The sequence below is a fragment of the Oryzias latipes genome, chromosome 14 (genome assembly GCF_002234675.1).
Source record: "Oryzias latipes chromosome 14, ASM223467v1".
Lineage (NCBI taxonomy): Eukaryota > Metazoa > Chordata > Actinopteri > Beloniformes > Adrianichthyidae > Oryzias > Oryzias latipes.
The window spans coordinates 20,865,929-20,890,250 of record NC_019872.2 but is presented as its reverse complement, the minus strand read 5'-3'; the positions used below and the strand labels follow the sequence as shown (position 1 = coordinate 20,890,250).

At 40.8% G+C, this 24,322-nt stretch overlaps 1 protein-coding gene across 4 annotated transcripts in view; it reads left to right on the top strand.

The window, feature by feature from the left end:
• spns2 (sphingolipid transporter 2) overlaps window positions 1-23,736 on the top strand; it is a 64,486-nt gene extending 40,750 nt beyond the window's left edge. Inside the window, exons 6-14 of one of the 4 annotated variants that reach the window (XR_002874576.1) lie at window positions 1,672-1,814; window positions 3,082-3,234; window positions 3,309-3,498; window positions 6,235-6,300; window positions 6,606-6,704; window positions 10,602-10,765; window positions 13,451-13,497; window positions 20,533-22,468; window positions 22,635-23,736. Coding sequence is in view for 2 of the 4 variants with exons in the window: in XM_004076611.4 (XP_004076659.1) it covers window positions 1,672-1,814; window positions 3,082-3,234; window positions 3,309-3,498; window positions 6,235-6,300; window positions 6,606-6,704; window positions 10,602-10,765; window positions 13,451-13,493 (858 nt within the window). In the remaining 2 variants the exon portion in view is untranslated. Of the gene's footprint in view, window positions 1-1,671; window positions 1,815-3,081; window positions 3,235-3,308; window positions 3,499-6,234; window positions 6,301-6,605; window positions 6,705-10,601; window positions 10,766-13,450; window positions 13,498-14,945; window positions 15,056-20,532; window positions 22,469-22,631 lie in introns of those variants that run through there. The other 3 variants (XR_002874575.1, XM_004076611.4, XM_011483746.3) reach the window with 3 other exon arrangements.
• The last annotated feature ends 586 nt before the right edge of the window (window positions 23,737-24,322 follow it).

The following is a 24,322-nucleotide window of genomic DNA, read 5'->3' as shown; positions in this document are numbered from 1 at the left end:
CTGTTGTTAAATTAGGAGCATAAATCATTGTTGCGGTGACTTGTTTTCACCTTGAATAAACCGAGGAACCTGCTCTATGAGAAACACCATCCCTATAATGAAGAAAGGCAATAAAAACCTGAACAGAACACCTTTAGAACCATGAAGACAACTTTAAAATATTTAAAGCAAACTATGACCTTAGTAGGATCATTTAAAGAAGGCTCCTAAACTTTCTCAGAAAAAATCCAGGGAATAGAAAAATCGCTGTTCAGGAAGTCCACCCTTCAGGTCTTGGTGGAGCCTCAAAAGAACAAACAAAGGGGGGGGGGGTTCAAGGCAGTCACAATGACATTCCAATAAACAATTTCCACTCCAATTAATCACCGGTGTGGCATGTAGAGGAAACCAAATATTAAAACTTGAAACGGGCTCTAGCAGGACCTCATTGTAGCTGCCCTTCCGTTTGTTTTTGCCCAACATGTTCCAGCCACCTTCCTGGGAATATCAGCGGAGCAACATAACAGGGGAGATACCGGGAATCAAGAAGCAGAACAGGGTTAATTCGTTTGATTGTCTACCCTCTGTACAGGAAGCGTGTACTGGGCCCTATGGGAGCTGAGGTCAGAGGTCACCGACTCCCAGTGTCTCTTTGAGAAGAGAGCTCAACGCGCTCATATATTATCTTTTATAGTGAGAAGACCTCCGGTTTAGCTGGAAGCACATTAGGGATGCGCTGAAGCTGCTCCCTTCATTAAAAAAGACAAAAGAACTGAAAAGGTTTAATATCACACTAGAGGCCACATTACACACTGAATGGTGGAAAGCACCCAAACAAAACACTCACATGTTCCTATCTTACAGAGCTGGCATGTAAACAAGCCTTCTGGAGCCATGATTTATGATTTATTTTCTGCCGCCCCCCCATCTGACCACATCACCCCATCCTGAAAACACTCCACTGGTTCCCATTTCCTGTCAGAATTCAGTTCAAAATAATCCATAAATGCTTTCTGCCGCTTCTCCCCTCCAAATTTGTCTGAATTCCTCCAGATTTGTCTGAATTTCCAGATACTTGTCCTCCATCCTCTGTGCCCTCTGTTTACCTCATTACCATGAAGAAAAGAGCTTTCTGTCGCTCATTTCACTCCAGGATCAATGTTAGAATAAAAATATGATTTGTTTAGAACAGATTTGTATCTTCATATTTACTATTCATAATTTATAATTTAATTTTTAGGGTTGTTCTATGTCTTTGTAAAGTGTTTTTAAATAGCTTTTGCTGTAACAAGCAATTTTTGCTACTTGAACAAACCCTCTTCTGCTGCTCTTTGTGTGCCCCCCACCCCCTCCCAAAATACACATAGTACAAACCTGAGACCATACGAACCATAAAGTGTGACATAAAAGCAGATGCACGGCTGTGAGGTTCAGCCTGCTCACAAAGACATACAATGCTCTTTAGTTTTCTTGCTGTACACAAGCCCACACCCACTCATGAACACACTCAGTGTGCAGAAGAAATGTTTGCATTTTCTGCAGGCTTGCATGGGACGTCAGCCATATCAGCAAACAGCTACATCCCATTCAGGTTTGAAGTCCCCACAGTTCTCCCACTGTGAAGTGTGGACAGCAGGTGAAGTTCACCGTTCTCTTTGAACTTGATGTTTGACTGATTTATTGTCCTGTTAGGTGTCCCCCCCTCTCGGCATCACGGCGGGAGCTCTGATCCTCCTTTTTGTGCCCGAGCCCAAGAGGGGTAGCGCAGACCAGATGGGAGGAACCATCATGGCCAGAACCTCCTGGATCTGCGACATGAAAGCCCTCGCCAAGAAGTAAGGCTTGTGTTCCGCTCCTGTTTGAAACTTGTTTTGTTCATCAGCGCCACCCTCATTCTTATTATAGTTGATGGTGTGTTGAGTTCAAACTATCCTCTGGGATCTTAAAAGCCGCTCTTCAACCCACTCAGTTAATGACCCACTCCACTCCTGATTTACAACAACTTAAATACAGAAATATCCAGAAATGCAATTCTGACCGTTGATTTTTTTTTATATATGTCATAGATCATCAGAAAAATGCTACAAAAACATATTAAAAACATTTAAAAAAAACAATTTTCATAAGAGTAAGTTTGAGAGTTTTAGATCTATAATGTGATCAAAGACTTGAATAAAAAAAGTTTCTTGGATCGAGCCAGCTTGAAAATAGGTTTTCTTTCATATTTTAGGCATTAAGCGCTGAAGGTAAATGTTATGATGAGGAACTAGTAAATCTCTTATTCAAAGAAACACAACCTGTTGCTCATTTTTCTACCTTTTGTCTGTTTTTTGGTGGATTATCATCACTGCATCAACATGTCAGAGATTACTTTTTTTAATCAAGCTAACTGGATTTCTACATATTAGAAGTAATAAAACTGACTATTTCAAGAGAAAAATATGCCAAAGGAAGTGAAATAGATTTTTCTGCTGCTAACAAATAATAAAATGGCTACAGTATAAAAAGTCTTAGTTTTAAAGGTCATTTTCGATTGTAAATGCCAGGAAGCACTTTCAGTAACAGCGATAAATCCAAGCATGTGTGGACCTTTGCAACAAAATGTCACTAACAGTTTTCTTGGCACAAAGTGATTTCCCATCCTTCTAAAAAAAAAATACAGCTTTCCAGAAAAAGTCCAACATTTGCTGTTTTTTTTTTAGAAGAGTGAACATTTGCAGCTTAGCTTTGGATAAACAGACGCATGTGCTCATGTAGATTTCTTTCAGGGTTAAAACATGGATAAAAGATGGACATGTTGACGTGAAACATGATAACGTTCATCATCACTGCTGACGTGACTAAGCTGTAATTTGACCCAGAACATTCACTTTTACAAAACATTTCACCTGCAGTGACAGAAAAAAATACAATTAGCCGAATATTTTTCCTAAATGTCAAAGAACGATGTGCCATAAATGCAAATAACATAGAATTTAGACCATAAATAATGTTCTATTTTTGCAAGCAGTCATTTTTCTTTTGTTTGTAAATGAAATAAGATTTTTTTTTTTTTTTGTCCTCAAAGTCGGAATAATCCATTTTTTTTTTCCATTTTTACAGTCGGAGTTACGTGTTCTCCTCCCTGGCTTCAGCCTCAGTGTCATTTGCCACCGGTGCCTTCGGCATGTGGATTCCCATCTACCTGACCAGAGCGCAGGTGGTGCAGAAGACTGTGGATGACTGTACAACAGACGTTTGCAGCAGCACAGACAGGTTAGTGCTTTGTTTTAAACGTGACTTAAAAAGGCTTCCAGGCTTTAAACGTAGCGGATGGTGCTTTCCTGCAGCTTCATCTTCGGGGCGATCACCTGTGTGACTGGGCTGTTGGGCGTGGTCATCGGAGCTGCCACCACCCGCTTCTGTCGACAGAGGACGGAGCGAGCCGACCCGCTGGTGTGTGCTGTCAGCATGCTGGGCTCAGCCATCTTCATCTGCCTCATCTTCGTGGTGGCCAAGAAGAACATAGCTGGAGCCTATGTAAGCTCTACTCTCTGCACCGTCATGCAGCAATTTCAGCAAAAGAGATTAGGATTTAAGGGCACAATAAAGAGAGGAAACTCCAGGACTGACTTAGAAAATGACAATGATGATAAGTCCACACTGTAGCCTAAAAAGAGGGGGGGGGGGGGTCTTAAGAAGAAAATCTCTTAAAAGTAGAAAAATTTACTGTCTATACAGCAAGTCATTTTTTACTTGACAAGACATGACAATAATGCCAGTCTAACCTGTCAACATTTGATAAACTTTAAAACAACATTCAAACAAAAATTTCCAGTAGAACTTGAGATTTTTCAAATGGGTAATTTTAATAATTTCCTTTTTTTCTAAATACTAGCTCTTAATGAGACAGGAAAAAAAGCTCAACTGTGTTGATTTAAAAAATAAGTTTGGAAAGATGTAGAGCAAAGAGAAACAATTTCAAACCTGGTAAAATATCTTGAATGTTTAAAAACATGGTTTCAAATCTTTGCAAGTATCAAAAGTTTGCAGTGCGTGCTGGAAGCAGCAAAACAAGTTTCTTTCTCTTATCTTTGGCAAAAGAAAATGAACCAATTTGTAAATCTGATGCAAATAGGGAAAACAATGTTACGGGGACAGAAATGTAACCAAATACTTTGTGGCTTGTGTCTGTATGTCTGTTGAATCTACAGCTTCATACAACTGCAGTCTGTTTTTATGTTCATAAGTTAAGTTGCATCAAGTTCAGATATGTTAGTCAGCTGTTGTGGGGATTCCTTCTTTGCACACAGAAGTCAAAATTCCAATCAAAAGAAGAACATACAATGGTTCATGTTGGGAAATGACTCACTAATAGAGTGATTACATGATGGATGATGTGAGATGATTCAGTAAATAAAGATTGATGAAGCGCTTCTTCATCGGCTCTTTGGCAGCAGCCTGACTCGTCCAATTAGAGCAGAGGAAAAGTTTCATTATCAATTATGTGTTCCCAGCTCAGTCTCAGACTGCTGCACTGAAGAAACCGTTTCACTAATGGATCCATGTGGTCCCTGTTTTTCTCTGTATGAATCACAACGGTGATGGTTTCTCGTTGTACCACCAAGCAGATTTAAATTGTGTTTTTAAATCAGAAACTTTAAAAACAGGCTGTAAATGGAGGTTTCACTTGTTTCTCCTCAATGTGATATTTAATTTCATCCTACATGTAAGTTATGCTAAGAGAGCTGCTTGTGTTTGTTTGCGAAAAGCTGACAGATGTGTTGCATTATAAGGTGTGACGTGTCTGCGGGAGCGGGCGCTGCTCTGGCGAGGCCGATCGACCCCTAGCAGCTGCTGTCCCGTCAACACTCAGCATATCTGAGGGAAAGGCTTCTCTCTTCTGAGAGGCGGCATGTCGGTCATGGTGTCTGGCTCTCAGATCAGACCTGTCTGCATCTCACTGTCAGACCCAAACTGAAGCGCTCTGTTCCTCACTGGAGGGCCGGCGTGCTGGCAGGGGGTGGGTTGTTCCCCCAGCAGCAAACGCACATCAATCGCGGGTGTTTAAACTGCAGTAGATGAAAGCAGCCTGGACAGATGCACAGGATGCCACAGAAAACGCTGTACTTTCCACACTATAGGACGCAGCAGGTTATATCAATAATTGGTCTAATTTTGAACTTTTGTCACACTGAACTATCAGGTGCATCAAGCGAGACAAAAGAGTCAAGTACGTCAGTCCTTTGTTCACAGTAATTCTACAATTTGTTTCCTGACACGCTACGAGTTACCTGTAACTCCCAACCTTGTTTGCAACACATAATTAAGACTTGCATCACAAAAACAAAGGTTACTGTAAATATTCTAGCTCTCAACCATTTTTAGTAACACGTAAATAACAGATTAATGCAGCTAAGGCAAACATTGTTGGGACTACGCCAACTCACAGCCTTATTAGTAACACGTAAAAATAACCACAATCCGTCAATGCTGCACGTTAGCTGGTTGCTGTATTTACAATAACAGCCAACATTTTTTGCAACTTCTGGGGAGAATAAAAGACTAATACTTCTAAAATAAACATTACTGCGTCTATGCTAACTCACAACTTTGTTTGTAACGCAAAAAAAATAAAATAAGTAACGCGACATAAGATGCATTGGATTACTCACAAAAACACCAAAGCTTTTTTGCAGCTAGTAAAAATACAAATATTTTGACAGAGCGGACAGATTCCTTCAACATCAGTAAACACAACCAGAGTTAATCCATATATAAGGCACTTTTGGATTTTAATTGTTATTTATTGGAAAAAGACTTTTAAGAGCGCCCTACAGTGTGGAAAATAGGATAAATCTCTGCTTGGTCAAGTAGCGTAAACAGCTGCTCCCATGTGCATACATGTGCGTTTACTGTGCTGCTTGAGGTTAATGTAGAGTGTATTTATTCCTCCACCCGCTGTGAAGTAGCACATAAATCTATGTTTTCTGCATTGTAATATCCTTGACAGGAATAAACAATTGTTTCCATGCTGTTTTGGCTTTCAGCTTATGGGGTCTATGCTCAGCTCAGTGAGACCAAAATGAAGGCCTGCACATCCACATAAAACCGAGTCCTGACATAATAACATGTTTTTCAACCTCTGCAACCAAAGCACTTTTTCAGCACGGCATTCGTAAAAATATCTCCATCCTCCCTCTCTGCATGGGTGCATGTCAGTGGAAACTGGCTGCTCTGACCCCAGAGTGAAAAACGCTTCTTTTTGTTGTTTAGGTTTGCATCTTCATTGGAGAGACGCTGCTTTTTGTGAACTGGGCCATAACGGCGGACATTTTAATGGTAAGTTCAATGAGTCTCCACCTTTTTCTTCATGTAATGTTTGGATCTTCTTTAACTTCATTTTAAGGCAGATCATAGCTCATTTGAAGTAGATAAATGTAGATGTTTTCAGGGAAAACTAAAGGTTGTAGAGCTGTCGCCTTTGCTGGCATTTGCTCTTTGACAGATAGTCCTGCCTCAGGCGACATGTTCCAACCAGCTGAGCTCAGAGCCCTTAATGGACGAGTCTTTTTAACACGGCTGAGTGACTCCTCTGTTTCTTCACCTTAAACAATCTCATGTATTTTTCAACCGTCTGTTTGCAGTTTGTTGTTATTCCCACAAGAAGAGCAACGGCGGTCGCCTTTCAGAGCTTCATTTCTCATCTGCTGGGTGATGCTGGAAGTCCATACCTGATAGGACAGGTAAGACTGCCTCTGTGCTCCGGCTGCAAACATCTGTCCCACTTTGTATATCTGGAACACGTCCCTCTGCAAAACATGTAGTCAAATGCCAGCCCAGCTCTCAGTATAAGTAGGCCAATGCAAAGTGTGACACAGGAGGGGGCTTTTTGCATAGGTCTCAGGAGGAATAGTGAAAACAACTGTGATTCAGCCGCTCTGCGGACTGTCAGTGATGTTTCCTAATAAGTCCCACCGTTCACAGGAGACTGCAAAGTTACTGTGTTTGATTGGTTCAGAGATGGAATGGAGGTCCATACTGAAAACCTGTCAAGGTCACACAGCACTTCCACCCCGACCCCACACACCACCCTTTAAATAAAATAAAAAAGGTCATATAGGAAGCTAAAAGGAAACTATTTCTCATTTCTCGTGGAAAGGTGTACACATGAACATAAAAAAAACACAATATCTATCAATGGCTAATGTTATGTTCACACAGGACATTGGACACTAGTTCAAGAACGCGCGTTTAGCAAATGATGTTCACGCTGGAGAAGCAGGGAAGGGCTTCTTCCTCTTTTTCTCATGTTACTGTTTACTAGGTAATGTCCGCCTCCTACAGTTGGAAGAGGCTTGGTTTGAAATGTCAAAGAGATGTGACCCAGAGATTCAAATCTCTTGAATCTTGCTCCAGGCTTTTTCTCTCATAGCTCGATTCCGATAATTGAAAGACTTGGGGTCATATTATTCCGGCAGGGTGCAAACCGCAATAATTGAGATCTCCTCCATGATCAATTTTTAAACGGTTGGCACTCCTGTGAATTGAAAAAGACAGTATCCATACATCACTACCAAATCTGAGTTCCTGATTGGTCAAAGTGGTTTAAGTTTCTTTATCTGTTCAATGGACATGCATTTTCAACATAGAACCCGAAAACTGTCTTAAAAATGTGCGTAGTGACGCGTGAGTTTTGAACATGGAAGCCCGAAATGCCTATAACCCGTGTTTACATCGAATTTTATTGCAAGTGGTCTGTTTAACGTGAATTGCTATGGTTAACATAGCATCAGGAACCTAATAACATTTATGATCCAAACACTTGTCAGTAAACTGCTCATAGAGAGAAGTGGATATTACACAGTACACAGTTTTGTTTTGATTCCAGATATGAATCAATTGAAACAAAAATTCAGAAAAATCATTTTTTAATTTACTAATAAGCAAGTGACAATGAAGAAACACTCACATTAAGCCTTGTGTAAATGTAATGAAACAATAAAGACATCCGTCTTGAATTAAACTGTTCCCAAGTGTTTGACACTTTTAATGTAAAGATCATGGCATGCAGATGCAACAATTCACTTTCCCCACGATTTGGTTTAATGGTGTAACATACGGTTCAATTTTTGATCCGGAATTGTGGCACCCCTATTGTTTACATTGTGTTTTATCTTAAATTGTGTTAACAAAGACCCAACAAACCTCAGTTGAGTAGATCAAACTGGAGATCCTCTGTCAGGGTGAGGCACAGCTGCTTAGTCACCGCACAATTGCTTTTTTATTATCTTCTTGCTCCGAGTGAAGTGTTGACTTATTCTCAAAGACAGATAGAAGAGGCTCACATGCTTCTGAGTACAATGAAAGCCCATCCGAGTAATGATCAGACACAGAATGGGACTGAAATAAAAACGGCCCTAATTACAGGAGCCAAATTAAAAAGCAGTTACTGTATTGTTACTGTACAGACCTTTTATTGTTCAAGAGAACCCTTTAAACTGTTATTTGATCTCAATATATTTCTATTCAAGTTTTATTATCTATTGTCTTTCATTTGAATAATGACATATTTCGTTTCCAAAATGGAAGGCAAGCTTTTCTTTTCTAAATATAAAAGGAAGCTTTTGGGTGAGCTTTAAGCACTTCTACATTTTTCTGATATTTTAGGAGCAAAACATTTTAAAGCTTCATTAAAATCGCATCGGAGACACAGTTAAGACACTAATATTTCCCTTCTAGCAGTTGTGTAATTCAAAAATCACAGAGGTCCATATGACTCTCTGTCAACTCAGATCTCTCCCACACGACCCTGCAGTAATTCAGTCACCCTGATCTCCTCTGACTGGCGTCTGGGGCCACAATCCTCCTCAGAGCAAAGGTTCTTCTCCACAAACACTGACAGAGGGGAGAACGCTGGTCAGCACTCAAAGCCTCCGTTTCTGAGCTTGAGGTTTGACACACTGCTGTGAAGGACCCGCTGTGACGCACATGGAGCGCAGGCAGGCATCCGGACGCCTGTTCTGACCGTCACAACCACTTTGAATTAGTAGAGAGTGGGAACTTCGAGAAAAACAGAGTAGTGGGCTTTGCTAAGCAACTACAGCAGAGAAGGAGAGTGAGTCAGTGCTTCTGGTTCACAACAGTTTTCTTATGTGTACCAAAAAAATCAAGAAGAGGGTGATTTCAACACAGGAGTGGCAGCTCCTGGCTGTGTGATAGCAGGCACCAGTGGTCTTCATCTGCACGTAGACACAGAGAGTTGTCACTCAGGGCCTTCCTGAGAGACACTTAATGGATTCTTCCTATGCTGTTGGATGGGAATGTGAATGCAGAAGAGGGCATCAGGGGAGTGGTAGGTACAATCTCCCAGCAATTATCTGACAAATGTCTTCCGGCTCAAAAACGAAACGAGCAGCAATTATCATAGCATCTCTGAAATGCAGAGTTTACTGAAACTGATAAAATGAGTCACACACAACAAACGGCTACAGAAATGTTAAACTGTCGCATTTTTATTTAACTTCCCTTTGGGATTAATAAAGTATTTTTTAATTGAATTATATTTTCTTAATTTATGCCTTTCTGCTTCGTTGTTCCTTGTCATTTTGCTTTTTACGCACCGTAAACACATACAGTGGGCGCACGTCGTCTGCCATCAAGTCTGCTGACTGTAACATGAAATCATGGCAAACGTGACCCGTGGAAGCTCAGACACACATGCAGAGGCTGCTGCTCCCACTTCAGCAGCAGCAGCCTCCGGTCACGGCCGTCCTTATGTGGAGCGGCGTCATGAGTGATAGTGGGAGGCAGTGACACTGTAAACCCACTGTTCTCCTGCTGCTGTTTTCCTCAGTGGCACACTGCAGGCTGAACAACAGACACAAAAAAGCCCTCAGCAGGCTTGTATAGTGATGATCAAAGTCAGGTTTGTAGATATCAGAGATATCTTAAAGGCCCATTCCAATGAAAATGGTGTTTTTGGTGTTTTTAAGGTGTTTTTAACATGTTCTTGTGGTATTTTTCTCATTATGGAGCATATATGTAAAAAAAAAATAAGCCTAAAATTGCATTTTTAAGTATTTCATTTTTCAAATTGTTGTGAATCAGGAGCAGATGAAAAAGTGCTGTTGGAAAAAGAAAATGCATCATATTTGTTACGTAGAAAATGCATTGGGCGGAACACAAGCTCCCTGCTCTGCTCCATTCTGATGCATTCACGTGAAGATGAATCATAATAACAATAATAATAATAATAAATTTTATTTAGAAAGAATCCGCGATACATTTTGAAAAAAAATCTAAAAGATTCATATATGTCTTAATTTTTACTGTCTGAGCTGGTATCCGGATCAAAACTCTGTGTCTGAATAGCTCTAATATTGCTTGTTGTGAAGGGCTGTACAATAGCGGGAGAGATATAAACAGATGGATTATGGGAAAGGGGTGAACTTCTAATGAACTACTGTCGCTCTGCAGAAACTATGTCCTAGAAACCGACTTTTTTTTTTTTTTTACTTGACTAAAAACGACATAATCATGATTAAAAACAACTGGGAACGCTTTTACAACAGATCAAAAGATGATCGGAGGGGAAAATTCCTACAGGTTTGACTTCTAATGATCCGTCTTTTTTTCTGCAGATCTCCGACAGTCTCCAGAAGAGCTACACCACATCAGCCCTGTGGAAGTTCCTCAGTTTGGGCTATGCCCTCATGCTGTGTCCCTTTATCATTGTCCTGGGGGGCATGTTTTTCCTGGCAACCGCACTGTTTTTTCTGGATGACAGAGAGAAGGCCGAAAAACAGTAAGTGAATCAGTCATTGTAGAAATACCTCAGTTATTGTTCAGTCTTTTCAATTTTTAATCTGTTTCCATCACAACAAAAGCAGCACTTTTACCATTTTTGCTGTTCGGGAAATTTAGAGCTTTTTGCCTAAAACGAGTCAGGAACAAGCTGTCCACAGCCATGCCAAGAAAGGTGCCAACCTTGCAACACCCAGAAATCCTCTGAGCCAAGAGAAAGTCCTAGTCAGCTAAAAGCTTTCAAAAGCTGACATAAGCAGTTTTTTTTTTTTTTTTTAATCAGTTTGCTTTGGCTCAGAGTTTTACCTCTCCTCCTGTTTACACATATTCATATTGTTTAACTAACTGGAATCGTTTCTGGTTTGGGCCTAAACAAACATTCTCTTCTTGGTGGTGGTGAGATACAACTTCTTGCTTCTTAGTTTTTATCACAGTGGCTTTCTGGTCTCGCCGCTCTCAGAAATGACTTCCTTCCTGTTGGAGTTGAACATTTTCAGACAGAATGGCAGAGTGATGTCTGACGCCTGTCTGCAGGCGCCTTGTCTTTACCCTGTGGAATTGATGCTTTATTTTTCCCACGCTTAAACCTGCCGTGAGGCGTTCTGCATTATTTGAAATGAAGAACACCTTTCTACATGAAAGCATTAGCGGCATTCATTTGAATATTGTTGTCAAGCTATCAACCAAACTAAAGGAGTGTTTTCAGAGACGCATAAATGCTGGAGCTTTGGAAACTCCGGTCTCGGTGCGCTCCACTTTAGAATAAAAGAGGGGGAAAAAACATACTAAAAGAGCAATAGGACTCATCCCAGCAATAGTATTAGTATGCGGTCTGAGAAGTGATTCACACAATCTAACCATGCAGAAGCAAACAAATGGTACATGTTTACTCAAAGAATGACAAACCAAAGTTACTTGGAAACATTCACATTTTCCAACCAACTTCCTCTTGTCTCCTTTTCCTCTGCTCTTTCCTTGACCTTGAATAGTTACAGACGTAAACCGTCAACCTGTGTAAAATGAACAGAACATCACAATTGATAGTTATGATGTTACTTCATTTCTAAGATTTAAAGACTACCTTCACACCACCCTTGGCAATGGGCGTTCAAGCGCTCATTTCCAATGAATAGTCTATTTAAACGCGTATTTCGGGCTTCTGCATCCAAAAGTCTTGCATTCACGCGTAGCTAAGCGAGTTACTAGGACCGTTTTCAGACTTTACAAAAACGCGCGTGCATTGATGGCACATTGAGTCAGGGAAGTCACAAGATTTGCACCGCTTTGACATTTCACTCCAAGCCTTATCCAACTGTAGGTGGTGGACACGAGTTAGTAAACACAAGAAAAAGAAGCCCCTCCCTGCTTGTCCATTGGGAGCACCATGGGCTAAGTGCACGTTCAACAACCTGCGAATAACTTGGTTTTGAACTTGCAATGATACAGGATCCTAAAATTCTTGTCACACTGAAAATATGTTGCACACCCACCAAACAATTTCACATTTATCAGGAGGAGCTTTTGCTTTAGTAAACGGACTTACATTTTTAGAACTGGTTTTGTGACAAACATGGTAGACGACTTGCTTTGTTTATCTGTCTGCTTTTCTTTCACTCATCTACACCCACATGTTTAACCCCTTGATGCTAGAATTTATTTCCAGCAATGGAAAAAAAATCATTTTGCTTTTAAGTAGAAAATAAATTAAGGAAACTTTGGAGCCTAAGTGGTTTTTCTAGAGCTGGGAATAAATTCAGGCTAAACATGCAGAGTCAAATACTTGTTTTTATTTTTTATTTTGCTAAGGTGCAATTACTTTTCTGTCTTTTTGTGGTGTTTATGATGGCAGCAAGCATACTGTAGGATAAAGGCAAAAACACTGAAAGTGGCAGGATCATTTTACCATACAGGATCTAAAAAGTTTCTGTCCAGTTAAACTGGACAATTTCCGTCATTGACTTGTCTGTGATAAGCAGGTAATGGTACTCCTGCTAGCTGGTGTACTGCATTAAGTCTGCGTTTACAGAGGCCCCTTCAGCATCGCACATAAACATCCTGAAGAAAAAAAACACAGAAGTGGCTTTTATCTAACAAGCTTCACACAAAACCTCAGGGAGCTTGAGATGAAAATGCTGCACAATTTGGGTTGTTCCAAGACTGTGATATTTATGTATTCCATTCATCCTAAAAAAACACCAATTTATAGGTTCCCCCTTGCCTCACAGAGTGCTACTTTTTCCCTCCTCTGAGTGTGTCCCCAGAAACTCGCTGCTATTTATAGAAGGCAGGGAGCCGAACGAGTAGCTCAGTGGAGCGAGCGTGTCTATTTTAAGCCTTCAAGACTGCTTTATTATTCCTGGGTTGTTAGCTTTTTTTGGCTTTGAGTTACCATTAATAGCTCAGATTTGGTGTGTGCCCACACCCACGCATTCAGACAGTCCGCATTTACACTCTGCCTCATCTGCCACGGCGGTGCACTTTGACAGCGCAAATGCAGCGCGGGTCAGGGCGGCTGGAGACTGCAGCCTGGAGGAGGGAAGCAGAGAGGGACAAAGTCACATAGAAAGACAGGCAAGGATGGCTCATTTGAAACTAACTGGATTAAAAAAAAATGGTTGAACACAAAAAGAGGGATGGGATTATTGACCACAATTTGTTGTCTTAACATTTCTTTCTCTCTCTATAGACTGAACAAGCTGACACGACCGCCCTCTTCAGTTCGGGTATGACAAGGTGAGTTGCTTTTTCTCCCAATGACACTAAAAGTCTTAAGTATTTTCTTAACATCCATAGACAGTTTAAAAGGTTAATAACAAAGAGGCAGACCTGGAACATTAGCACTTAAAGAGCTCTCTTCTCATTACGTGACGGGGGTCTTGTGGACGCCTGTTCTCATTAGAGGCCGCACATTAGAGGGTGTTCAGGACTTGAAAAACACTTTTTGCTGAGGCTAGTCTGTAAATGATGACAGTGGACAGGATAAACACGATAGTACACAAATGTTTGGTCTGCGACCTCAAAGTGCGCTCTTGAAGGTTCTTGGATTTGACCATATCTGGCATTTCATCAAGACCGGAGCTGCCTTTCCTGCATCCTGCCTTTATCAAACTCACACAACCTCTGTAATTATTAACCCAGTCCAAAACACAATGACTGGCAGCGTGTCAGCAGACTCTCCATGCCATGACAATTGGCAGCCACTGTACTAACCACTAAAGAATTACAAGGATAAACTTTGACTTTAGATAACAGGACAAGGAACTGTCGTGACTTGTTTGTAAAGGTTATCAAGCTCGCTGAAAGGTCAAGGCTTGACTGCCTTCTTTAAAATCCCGCCTGGAGTTAAATTGTGAAAACAATTTAAACAACAACTAAAATAAGAGACTTTTGGCTGCTTAAAGACACACTCCAAGGAAAATGTCTTTTTTTGGTGTTTTTAACATGTTCCTGTCGCACATTTCGCATACTAGGGGAGAAAAATCATACAGAAAACTAAAATTAAAGCTGCATATCTGAGTATTTTTTTAATCAAATTGTTGTGATTCAGGAGCAGACAAAAAAAATGTAGTTTCAAAAAACTTGTAGTAGTTCCATAAAATCATCAATCAGTTGGCCTTAAGCTCCTTGCAAATAGTTCCATGTACGTCTTTGTTTTCCTCGCCTGAGCTGGAATCAGTGCACCTGGATAGCTCCAATTTTGTTGCACCAATAATGTTAGTTTGGGGTTGTGAGGGACTGTAAATTAGCAGGAGCGAGTGATGATGATGATGAAAGTAAAGGAAGACTTGCTCTGCGTTAACAGTCCCCATAGTCCCGAGACAAATTTCTTATGAACTTCTGTCGCTCTGCAGAAACTATGTTCTGGAAAACGACAGAGTTGTTTTGATTTTAGCAAAAAACATCATACTCATAATTAAAAGACCACTGGGAACGTTTTTACAAAGGATCAAAATATGAATGGAGTGGGTCTTTAAGATTTGTTTGCCTGCCTTCTAGTTAGTTTGTGTTGTAAGTAAAAAAAATGCAGAGTTGGTTAAAAATGATCAAAGATGAGTAAATCAAGCTGTTTTTTTAGATAACATTACTGATCTGATTTTACCAAAAGGCATGAAGGAAGTCTGACAGAACAGACATTTTCCAGCATGCAGAACAAGAGCCCACACTTTGTGAATGTATTTCAGACATGGAAATTGGAGAGAAGATGCAAAGGTTTGCAGTCCAGGAAGAGGATGACTTCAAGATCTTTCTGAGAACATTAGATCTTTCAAAATAAACATTGTGCACGACCACAGACTTCTCTCCACTTAACTTTGGGGGTTTTTGATCATAAATTAAAAAAAAAAGATTGTGGTTTTCTTGGGTGGGGATCCTTCACCCATGTTTTCTTCAAACTTAGGAAACCTGAATGCTCTGCCATGTAAAGAAAGTAGGCATATCTAATCAGTGCAGCATCTTTTAGAACTTAGCTTGATTTTGAGGGAGGGGGGTTGGACTCCCTTTAAGAGAAAATACAATTAAATAGTGCGATAATATGTATTTGCCAAAATAATATAATAATAATTTACATTTTTCATATTTACAGCAAACTATCAGCTTTGTCCTTTCGTGCAAAAAGCCTCATTATTACTGACACTTTGGAGCCACTGGGCTCAGCTAAGGACAGACAACATGAAGGTTTCTTGCATGGGTGTCACACATATCGTGTTTCAGTAGCAGCCTGAGGGTTTCATCAGCTCAGTGTCACACAGTGCAGCTGCAGCTTTCTCTCCCTGCTGTCAAAGAGGGATAATTATAGAGAACAGCGGTTGCAGCTACATCAGGTCAGAGTTGAATGTGAAAAGTTCATTTCTGTGCTACAGACTGCCACTTGCTGATAATAGATTTTCAACTAATCTCTGTCTAAAGATAATCCAATCAGTGGGGTTCAAGTCTCCTCCTTGAGTCCAATTTACAGATCCGTCTTGTTCTTAAATCACCTCTTCTCTTGTGACAAGAGTCCACTTCATGCTCGCAAGCCCTTCCAGATAGTCCTCACTGAGGGTGGTGACAGAAGAAGCAGGGTTTGGCTTCACCACAAAGCCCTGTCACCCTTGAAGGGAGAATGTTTATAGAGAGAAAAGTGAAAGGAGAGAGAATCCACTGATAAAAAAAATTTGGATTAAGAAGATAAGAAAAAAAGCTGTCATTATAGGTACATCTAAAAAAATAAGTGTGAATATTGGGGAAAAGTTTAATATTTTTTAGCAGTAATTGCAAAAATCGTACAATTACGCACACATCATTTGATATTTTTGAGAAATTAAATTTTTATGTTTTATTTGATAAAAATGGCTTACAGGGAATGACAAGGGAAAATTTGGTGTCTCAGAAAATGTGAATATTGTTTTAAAAATTCAATGTTAGAAAGGTATGGCGTCGTATCCAAGCAGTTTCCTTAACTCTGAACATCTGCAAAGGTTTCCTGAGCCTTGAAATAGTTTCTCAGTATGGTTCACAGTCAAATGACAGTTATCTACACTCTTTGCAGAGAAGCCAAGCAAAAGCTCAGTGCTAAGCGAGCTGGTTGTTCTCAGAGTGCTGCATATCCTATCATGTAGACAGAAAATAAAGTGAAAAGAAAAGTGAGGTAAGAAAAGTAACATATATGCAGTTTTAACAGCATTGTTGAGGAAAATCAGTTCAAGAGTTTTGTTGAGCATCATACCTGGACTAAGTCTGGTGTCAAAGCATCAGGAAAATTCTGCTCACTGTTCAAGGAGTGTGTCAGTGCTATCCAAGTGATAATCCCACAGCCTGGCTTTTAAAAATGAGGAAATTAGACAACCAAAGTGTAGTTTGGACACTTTGGACACTTGCGTATTACGTGCACAACCTCGTGCTTGCAGCATTTCTGTGTGGTCAGTAAGAAGCCAGTACCTGCACCTCACTTAGCAAACTAGAGTGAGGCATAAGGACAACATACAATGGCATCACCCCATACGTGTCTGTATCTTACATTATCCCTACACTTCATGTGTACGTTCCATTTTACATGAGGGTTTTCTTCAGGGAACCGTAAGACACATACCTGTGCTCCTCTATAAATGCTCTTCATGGGCCTGGATGACCCAGAAACCCACAACACCCGTATGTGTCAACCTCCCGCACAGGTGCATGGGACTAAGGCTTAAGTACTGATTGCATAGAAGAGGACAAAGTATGAAAAGGCCCAATATTTCTGCGGAAGTCAACATTTGTTGATTGTCTGATTTAAGTTTTTATTAAATTCCTGACATTAATATCCTGAGAGAAAATAATCAAGATTACAAGAAAAAGAAGCTTTAATTTGAAGCTATGTTTATTGATTCTATATAATGGTAAAATCCCACTACTTGTCACACACTTGGGGGTAGGAAAAGTGTCCCCTACATTTCACGCATGTCCTGGAGAGCAGTAAGTTGTGCTCTGGAGTTATTTGATTGTTTATTCTCTCAATGACAGGTGTAAAGTATGGAAATCATTTTTTTTAGTCTTTTGTATGATCCAACAGTGGGTTTGAACCCATGACCTTCCAGTCTCAGGACGGACAGTCTCCCACTAGACCACAAGTTCTACTTTTTGAACTGACTGACATATAAATTGAAGTTTTTCTATGATATTCTTCCCTCTGTGATGTAACTGTACAACACAGTCCATTAATCTCAAGCAAAGCAATTCCAGATGGGGCATGGATGCACTGAGGTCCAATTAACTTTCTCTGTAGCCTCCTCTGACCTTCTTCACTCACACCCCACCCCCCTCCTCCACATCTTGACAGCACGGAAAGGCGAGGACATCCCCAAGCCGGGAGCTGTTAAAACATCAGCAGGAGATCTGACACTGGAGCTTTACACTCATTTATTCAATAACCACAACCCTGCATTGATGGGGAAATACACATGACGAGAAACAGAACTGTCCGATCTGCTGGAAGTGTTTATACAGCTGCAGGCACATACTTTTCCTGCAATTTTATCATTCAACAAAGTCCTCTGTCAGCGGTTCAGAGTGCGTTCATGGTGTGGCAGAAACCTCAGACCACACACAAACTGTATCTATGCACACATTAAAGTGTGAAGTCTAAGTCCGACGTTTATTATCAAAGCTTCAAACGTGTTACACGCGTGGTTCAGACTGAGATGAGCAGGGCCTTCACATCTGCAGAGGTGTCAGATTGGTAGTGATTCTCCTCCGCTCAAGTGCGGCTCGCTGCTTCCTTTTTGTTTGGTTGCCAAGCCAGCCAGTCAGGCCTCCCCTTTTGCTGGAGAAGCCAACCGTCCCCAGAACAGCAACAGTGGAGCCGTTTGGAGGCCTCTTCTCAAGCAAAAATCAAAGCATCTGCAGCTCTAATTATGTCTTTATTCCACCAACATGTTAGCCTGTTAAGTAAGAGTTTGGCTCGCGCACAATTTTCAGCATTTACTTCAATAATTGAGACTAATTGGTGAGGAAAAGGCCTTATCCCAGGAGGGATTTGATCTGCTTACATACTGGACACAGAAATTCCCCAATCTTTTGTTTAAACTAATGACCTCTGTAGGGAGGTTTCTCTGGGTGTGAGGGTCAGTGTGTCTGACTGTGGGCACAGGACAGCTGAAACGATGGTGCACTAATCATGTTGGAGCTGAAGTCTGTGCAGACGTTTGTTCAGCAGGGCGTTCAAAGAAACAATCAGTGGAAGTGGAAACAGACAATCCGGCATTACATACCTGTGAGCTCCGCCCCTTTTCTTCAGTCAGCTGTGCAGCCTGTCTAGGCCAGGTGCTGCTCATCATGTCATCTGTGCCAGGCTGAGTTTCAAGGTGTGCACAGTGAGGACAGGTGTTGGAGAGTCCAGTTAGTAAGGAGATTTTGATGGAAGGCTTCTTTTAAGGTGAGTGGTTTAAAGACCCACTCCGATCAGCTTTTTATCTTTTGCAAAAGCGTTCCCAGTGGTCTTTTTGTTATATATATATATATATATATATATATATATATATATATATATATGCCATTTATAGACAAAATCTAAAAACCTGACATATTCTAGGACACGGTTTCTGCAGAGCGGCAGGAGTTCATAAGAAATTCATCTCTGAGCTGTGGGCAAGCTTTTTTCAACTGCATTTTTGTCTGCTCCTGATTCACAACAGTTTGAATAAATAAAAACCCAAATCAAATTTGAAACTAAATTTTCTTGGAATTAGTCCACCATCAGTAAAATGTCACATCAATGGGTTAAAAACATCATTTCAATTGGAGTGGGTCTTTAAAATAGATCGCCTTGTTCTACAGAAGACTTGGTAGATAGGAAGGGAAGCCTTCCAGAGTGTTTTGGTGTTTGGTTGTTTGTTTAGGGCAAGACTTTGGTGCCCTAGTTGTTTTTTTTAATGTATGTAGATACAATTTAATATTCATCCAGTTAGTTAGTTATTCCAGTAGATTGATAACCTCTGATGTTCAACTCCCTGCTTTTGTTTCTTTTGGCCTCTTTTCATTTTTTCCCCTTCCAGGACAATTATTCTTTATTTATTTCAATAAAGTTTGTTCCTGAACTTGTTTGTGTCCTATTCTTTTCATATACTGTGGCTTGTTTCTGGATCTCCTATAACTGTGCCACTTGAGGTCTTAGCAGATGTCTGCACCACAATTTCAACATGCTTAACCCTTGTGCTATCCTAGGCACTTTACCATTGGGAGTTGGGTCATCTAGACCCACTAGACAGTGCGCTGAACCTTTTTTCTTCAATGATTTGTAGTCTTCACTGGTGTCCATGGATTACATGGAACCATCTTTACTATTATTCACCTTTGTCATGGTAGGGATAACACTTCAATGTAAGGGTGGGGGTCATCTGGACCCCATAAGATGGCACAAGGGTTAAACCAGGGGTGTCAGAATCCAGGCCTCCAGGGCCAACCCAAAAGTGTCCAATATATTTTCCAACCTGCCCTGGAAGCTCCTTATTGGCTAAATGCATATGATCCAGGTGATCAGCAACAGATAAACCAGGATTTCTGGATAACCAGCAGGAGGTGGGCCCTTGAGGCCTGGAGTTTGACACCCCCTCCCCCCCCCTTTAAACCCACGAAAACATTTCTTGGCGCCCCACCCCTTCAGTCGATGTCATTGAAAAACCCCAAATGTCCTCTGTGGACACCAGAAAGACTTTACTCATCAAAAGACATTGGTTGGGAGACACTAAGGTTTAGAAAGGTTCTTTACTCAGGACAGATTGGTATTGCTGGTAGTCAGGAGGTTGGATGCAGTTAAAAAAAAAAGTCTGCAAAGTCATGCAACGATAGTCTGCGTTTCTAATTGAGATTTGTGTAGAAATGCATATTCTTAAAGCTTCATAAGTTACAGTTTTTATACAGTAATTTAGACGATTACAAATCAGTACAAATACAGTAATTACAGCTGCATCATTAATTAAGCAGCTTTGAGCTCCGTAAACTTCGTGTTTACAGATTTAATGCATGTGTGCGTGACGGTACATTTGAAATTCAAGAGGCAAAAGTGCAGCATCATTAACATCTTTTTGAATTAAAGCTCCATCCAGCTGTGTTGGGAATTGAAATGTTCTGCTGTAAATAAACGATGCTGTTTGCAGAAGGATTATAGGCCTCAGGCTCATCCTGGTGTGCAGGAAGATCCTAGCAGATGGCACTGGAGCTTTCCACCACAAGAATAATTACATGAGAAAGTCCTGCAGTGATGTCGCACTCTAATGATAAGACTTGCGTCTGTGCTTTTCTCCGTTTCTCCAGCTGACAAATGGGGAAAAAAACCACAAAAGGATGACAAAAGGATGAAGGAAACCTCGCCTGACTTCTCTCACAATGAGCTCTACTGCCTGTTGTTGCCACCGTGACCATCCCTCTTCTCTCTCGCGGAGGCACCTCTGAACTGGAACGAGGGAGCGTCTTGCCCCTCCTCTACAGGACAGGCGCTCTCCTCCAACAGCGACCGCTCCCCTCATTTTGGTCTGGGAGGAGTCACTGAACCTTTCAGGGAGGAGGGGGGGGGTGCATCAGCCCTCTCTGATCCCTGTGACTCCTGATGCCATACTACTGAATGCTGACAATGAACCTGCCCTTCCTTCCTGCCTGCCTGCCTGCCTGCTTGTCCAATAGTAAACGTCGATCTGGCTCTTCCATCAGCTGTCAATCTGCACTAACTACCACAAATCATTACATTCCTTCAGACTTTGCACTGACCGCCAAAAACCCTTGAGACTTCGTCAGCAGGTGTGTTTACATGCATGCAGCAGCTCAGCTCCAGACCGAGCGGATTACATGCATCTCCCCATCTTTATATTTATTTATTTATTCAGTTTTAGCTTTAGCCTAAAGGAATCATTTTCACTCCGCAACTCATTTGATTCTGGAGTTCAGGGTCTGAAAACTGACACAATAGCAGCAAAACACTGCAAAAAGAAAAAAACAATCGCTTGTTATCACAAGTTGTGATTACTAATTATCATCACAACTAATGAGACCATCTCCCAATCCGTCATCCCGTCCCTGTCACAGTGTTAACAGCAAAAACCTGGTTTACATGACGAATGCAGTATTTTTGAAGACTCTGCTTTGCTGTGCATGTAAACATAGCTGCTAGTCAAAGAGCCAAAAATGATGTTGCTGTTTAGTGGGGATGGGGAACGAGCCTTTGGAGCAGCAGCTTTGAGCCTCACTCACCCCACGTGTGTTTCTTCATTTGAGCTTTTAGCACTTAAATCAGCGTGGACGGTGCCAGGCATGATCTTTCAGTGATTTTTATTCTGGCCTTTTTTCTGTGCGTGTCATGCTGAAACTGCAGGCTGCTGTCTATGATTGTTTTAGAAGGATAATGCTGCAATTCAGGTGATTTTTGAGTAGACACTGGATTTTTATATCTTTTATTTATTTTTTGCCTTTTTCCCCCTCTTTTTTTTTTGAAAAATGAATTCCCCGTTTTTGTGTTTTGTTTTTTTTGTTTTGTTTTACTTCAAAAGTGGCAAAATATTTTTTTTCTTAAAAAAGCACAGCAACTGTTTTCCATCCACACTGCCTTATCAGTGAGCAGAGTTTCTCTTCAGAGCTCTCTGATGGTTGGTTTTGAATTTCTGGACACACAAACACCCACACAGATAGAAAGTGACTTTTAATGATGGATTCCAGCCCAGTCCCCCTGGTTACAATAATGTGCATTGAGAAGCGAGTCCCGCCCCCTGCCATTGTACATATCTAATTCCGTGGCTTGCAGAAAGGATCTTTGAAAGGAGATGGAGACACAGCCATCAGATTATGTCTGGAGTCAAAACCTGAGACAGCAGCAGGAAATTCTCTGGCCTGAGGTTAGACTGATGTGAGCTTTTATCAGTGAGATGTGAGACATTCTCCTCTTTACTCTGCAGGAGATGAGAGGTTCTTTTACCTATTAACCTGCAGCAGAAATTGACATTAAAAAAGAATTCATAACCCTTTTTTATGTTTTGACAAACACTACAAATTCAGTCTGTTGCAAACTAGATGTTCATCGAAAAAGCTACAGCTAACAAAAACTGACCTCAGATGCTTAGCAACAAGCTACTGTGAGGGAGCCAACATGGTAGCTCCATTTCTTTTAAGTATTGCTGTTTTAAAGAGACCTTGATGGAGGCAGTGGTGTCAAAAGCTTTAGAAGGAGAGAAAAAAGAAGCTGCAGAGCTCCAGTAAAACACAGGTGGAGGAGGAGGAGGAGGAGGAGGAGGAGGAGGAGGAGGAGGAGGAGGAGGAGGAGGAGGAGGAGGAGGAGGAGGAGGAGGAGGAGGAGGAGGAGGAGGAGGAGGAGGAGGAGGAGGAGGAGGAGGAGGAGGAGGAGGAGGAGGAGGGAGGAGGAGGAGGAGGAGGAGGAGGAGGAGGAGGAGGAGGAGGGTGGACTGACCTTTGCAGAGGACAGCTTGAGGTCGTGGTAGCTGTGACTCACTGGCCGCACGCGGGACACTCAATGCCACATTATTAGCTTTAGCTTTTCTCCAGCTGTGTAGAGCTTGTCCAATCTGACGTGTTTACACACCTTCGTCCTTTTAAACTAAGCTTCTTGCCGTCCGTTTGTTATTTTCTTATCTTTTTTTATTGTTACCAAATGAGGGTTTTTTATGCCTACAGTAAATATTCAAATATATATATACGACTATACATATAGCTAAGAAATGCAGTAACTTTTAATATATTGTAAATGATGGCTTGGATTGTATTTATTTGTTACCATAATGAAGAATAATCTATAAGGGGAAGTTTAAGGTTTGGAAAACTTTACATATTATTGTGTCATTAAGTTTTGAAATGTTCTTTTTATTTTTCGTGTCACAATGAAACAACATAGTACCTTTTAATGCATCACTAACATCCTTCCTGTTTACTGTGATCATGAGCGAGGAGACACACAAAAGAAATGTGATGAGTTCCTGGTGTCATTGTAAGGACGAAACACCCTTGCTTTCATGCTTTTTTTTTATGTTTTTATTTTGGTTAGAAACAAGTGATCAAACCATTTTGCACACATATTGTTCAGGGATTTATTTGAACCACAGCCTGGAATCAGCTTCACAGCCTCATCTGTGACGACTCACAGCGAGTGCCGACACGCTGCCGTCAGACAGGAAGTTGGCTCTGGTCAGATGGGTCATGAGCAGAGTTTCACCTTTACAAATTTAAGTAGATTTTAGCACCAGTCCTTTAGCTTGTTGTGTAGAGCTCTTCTGTGTTGAGAATCACTGAAGCAAAACTTCTTGTCATACAAGAATCCTGTACAAAGAAGCCTATTTCTGATGTTGAGCAGAAAACAGAGCTTATTTTTATTAGTAGACCAAGTCAGTTTAGAGAAGCATCAGAAAAATTTAAGGATATTCATGAACAACTGAACTGTGATGCTCCTGTTGGGGATAGGGGGTAACTGCTAAAAGAAAATGTAAATGTTTGCAATTCAAATAAACCTATTTAATCACTTCATGCCATTGTCATGTCTTTTTCCACACCTCCAAATCACCAAAAAAAAAAACTTCTTTTTAAGTAATCCAAAAATAAAGAAAATTTTATGTATAATTATTACAATTGTCAATGTAATGGCAAACTTTGATTTTATCTAATTGTAATTATTGCCAATTATTTGGTTCCTGGAAGCCTATTTTATGCAACAAGAAAAGTTGCCGGGTCTTTAAAGACCTACGCCTATAAAATAATTGTGTGTAATTTTTGTTCAAACATCACTACACATGGAGAGCTTTTGCAGAGCAAAAAGGAATGAGGTGATGGTAGCGACTCCCTCATCGCTTTCCAAGCAGGAAGTACTCTCTAGTCCCAAAAAGCAAAAAAATCCCATAGGCTATGTCCAAATTCCTAATACCCTAATCCCTGACTACTAAAAAACTATACATTGCGGCACTATGTAGTGCCATGGATTGTAACCCTTGTGCTATCCTAGGCACTTTAACATTGGGAGTTGGGTCATCTAGACCCACTAGACAGTGCGCTGAACCTTTTTTCTTCAATGATTTGTGATCTTCACTGGTGTCCATGGATTACATGAAATCTTTCC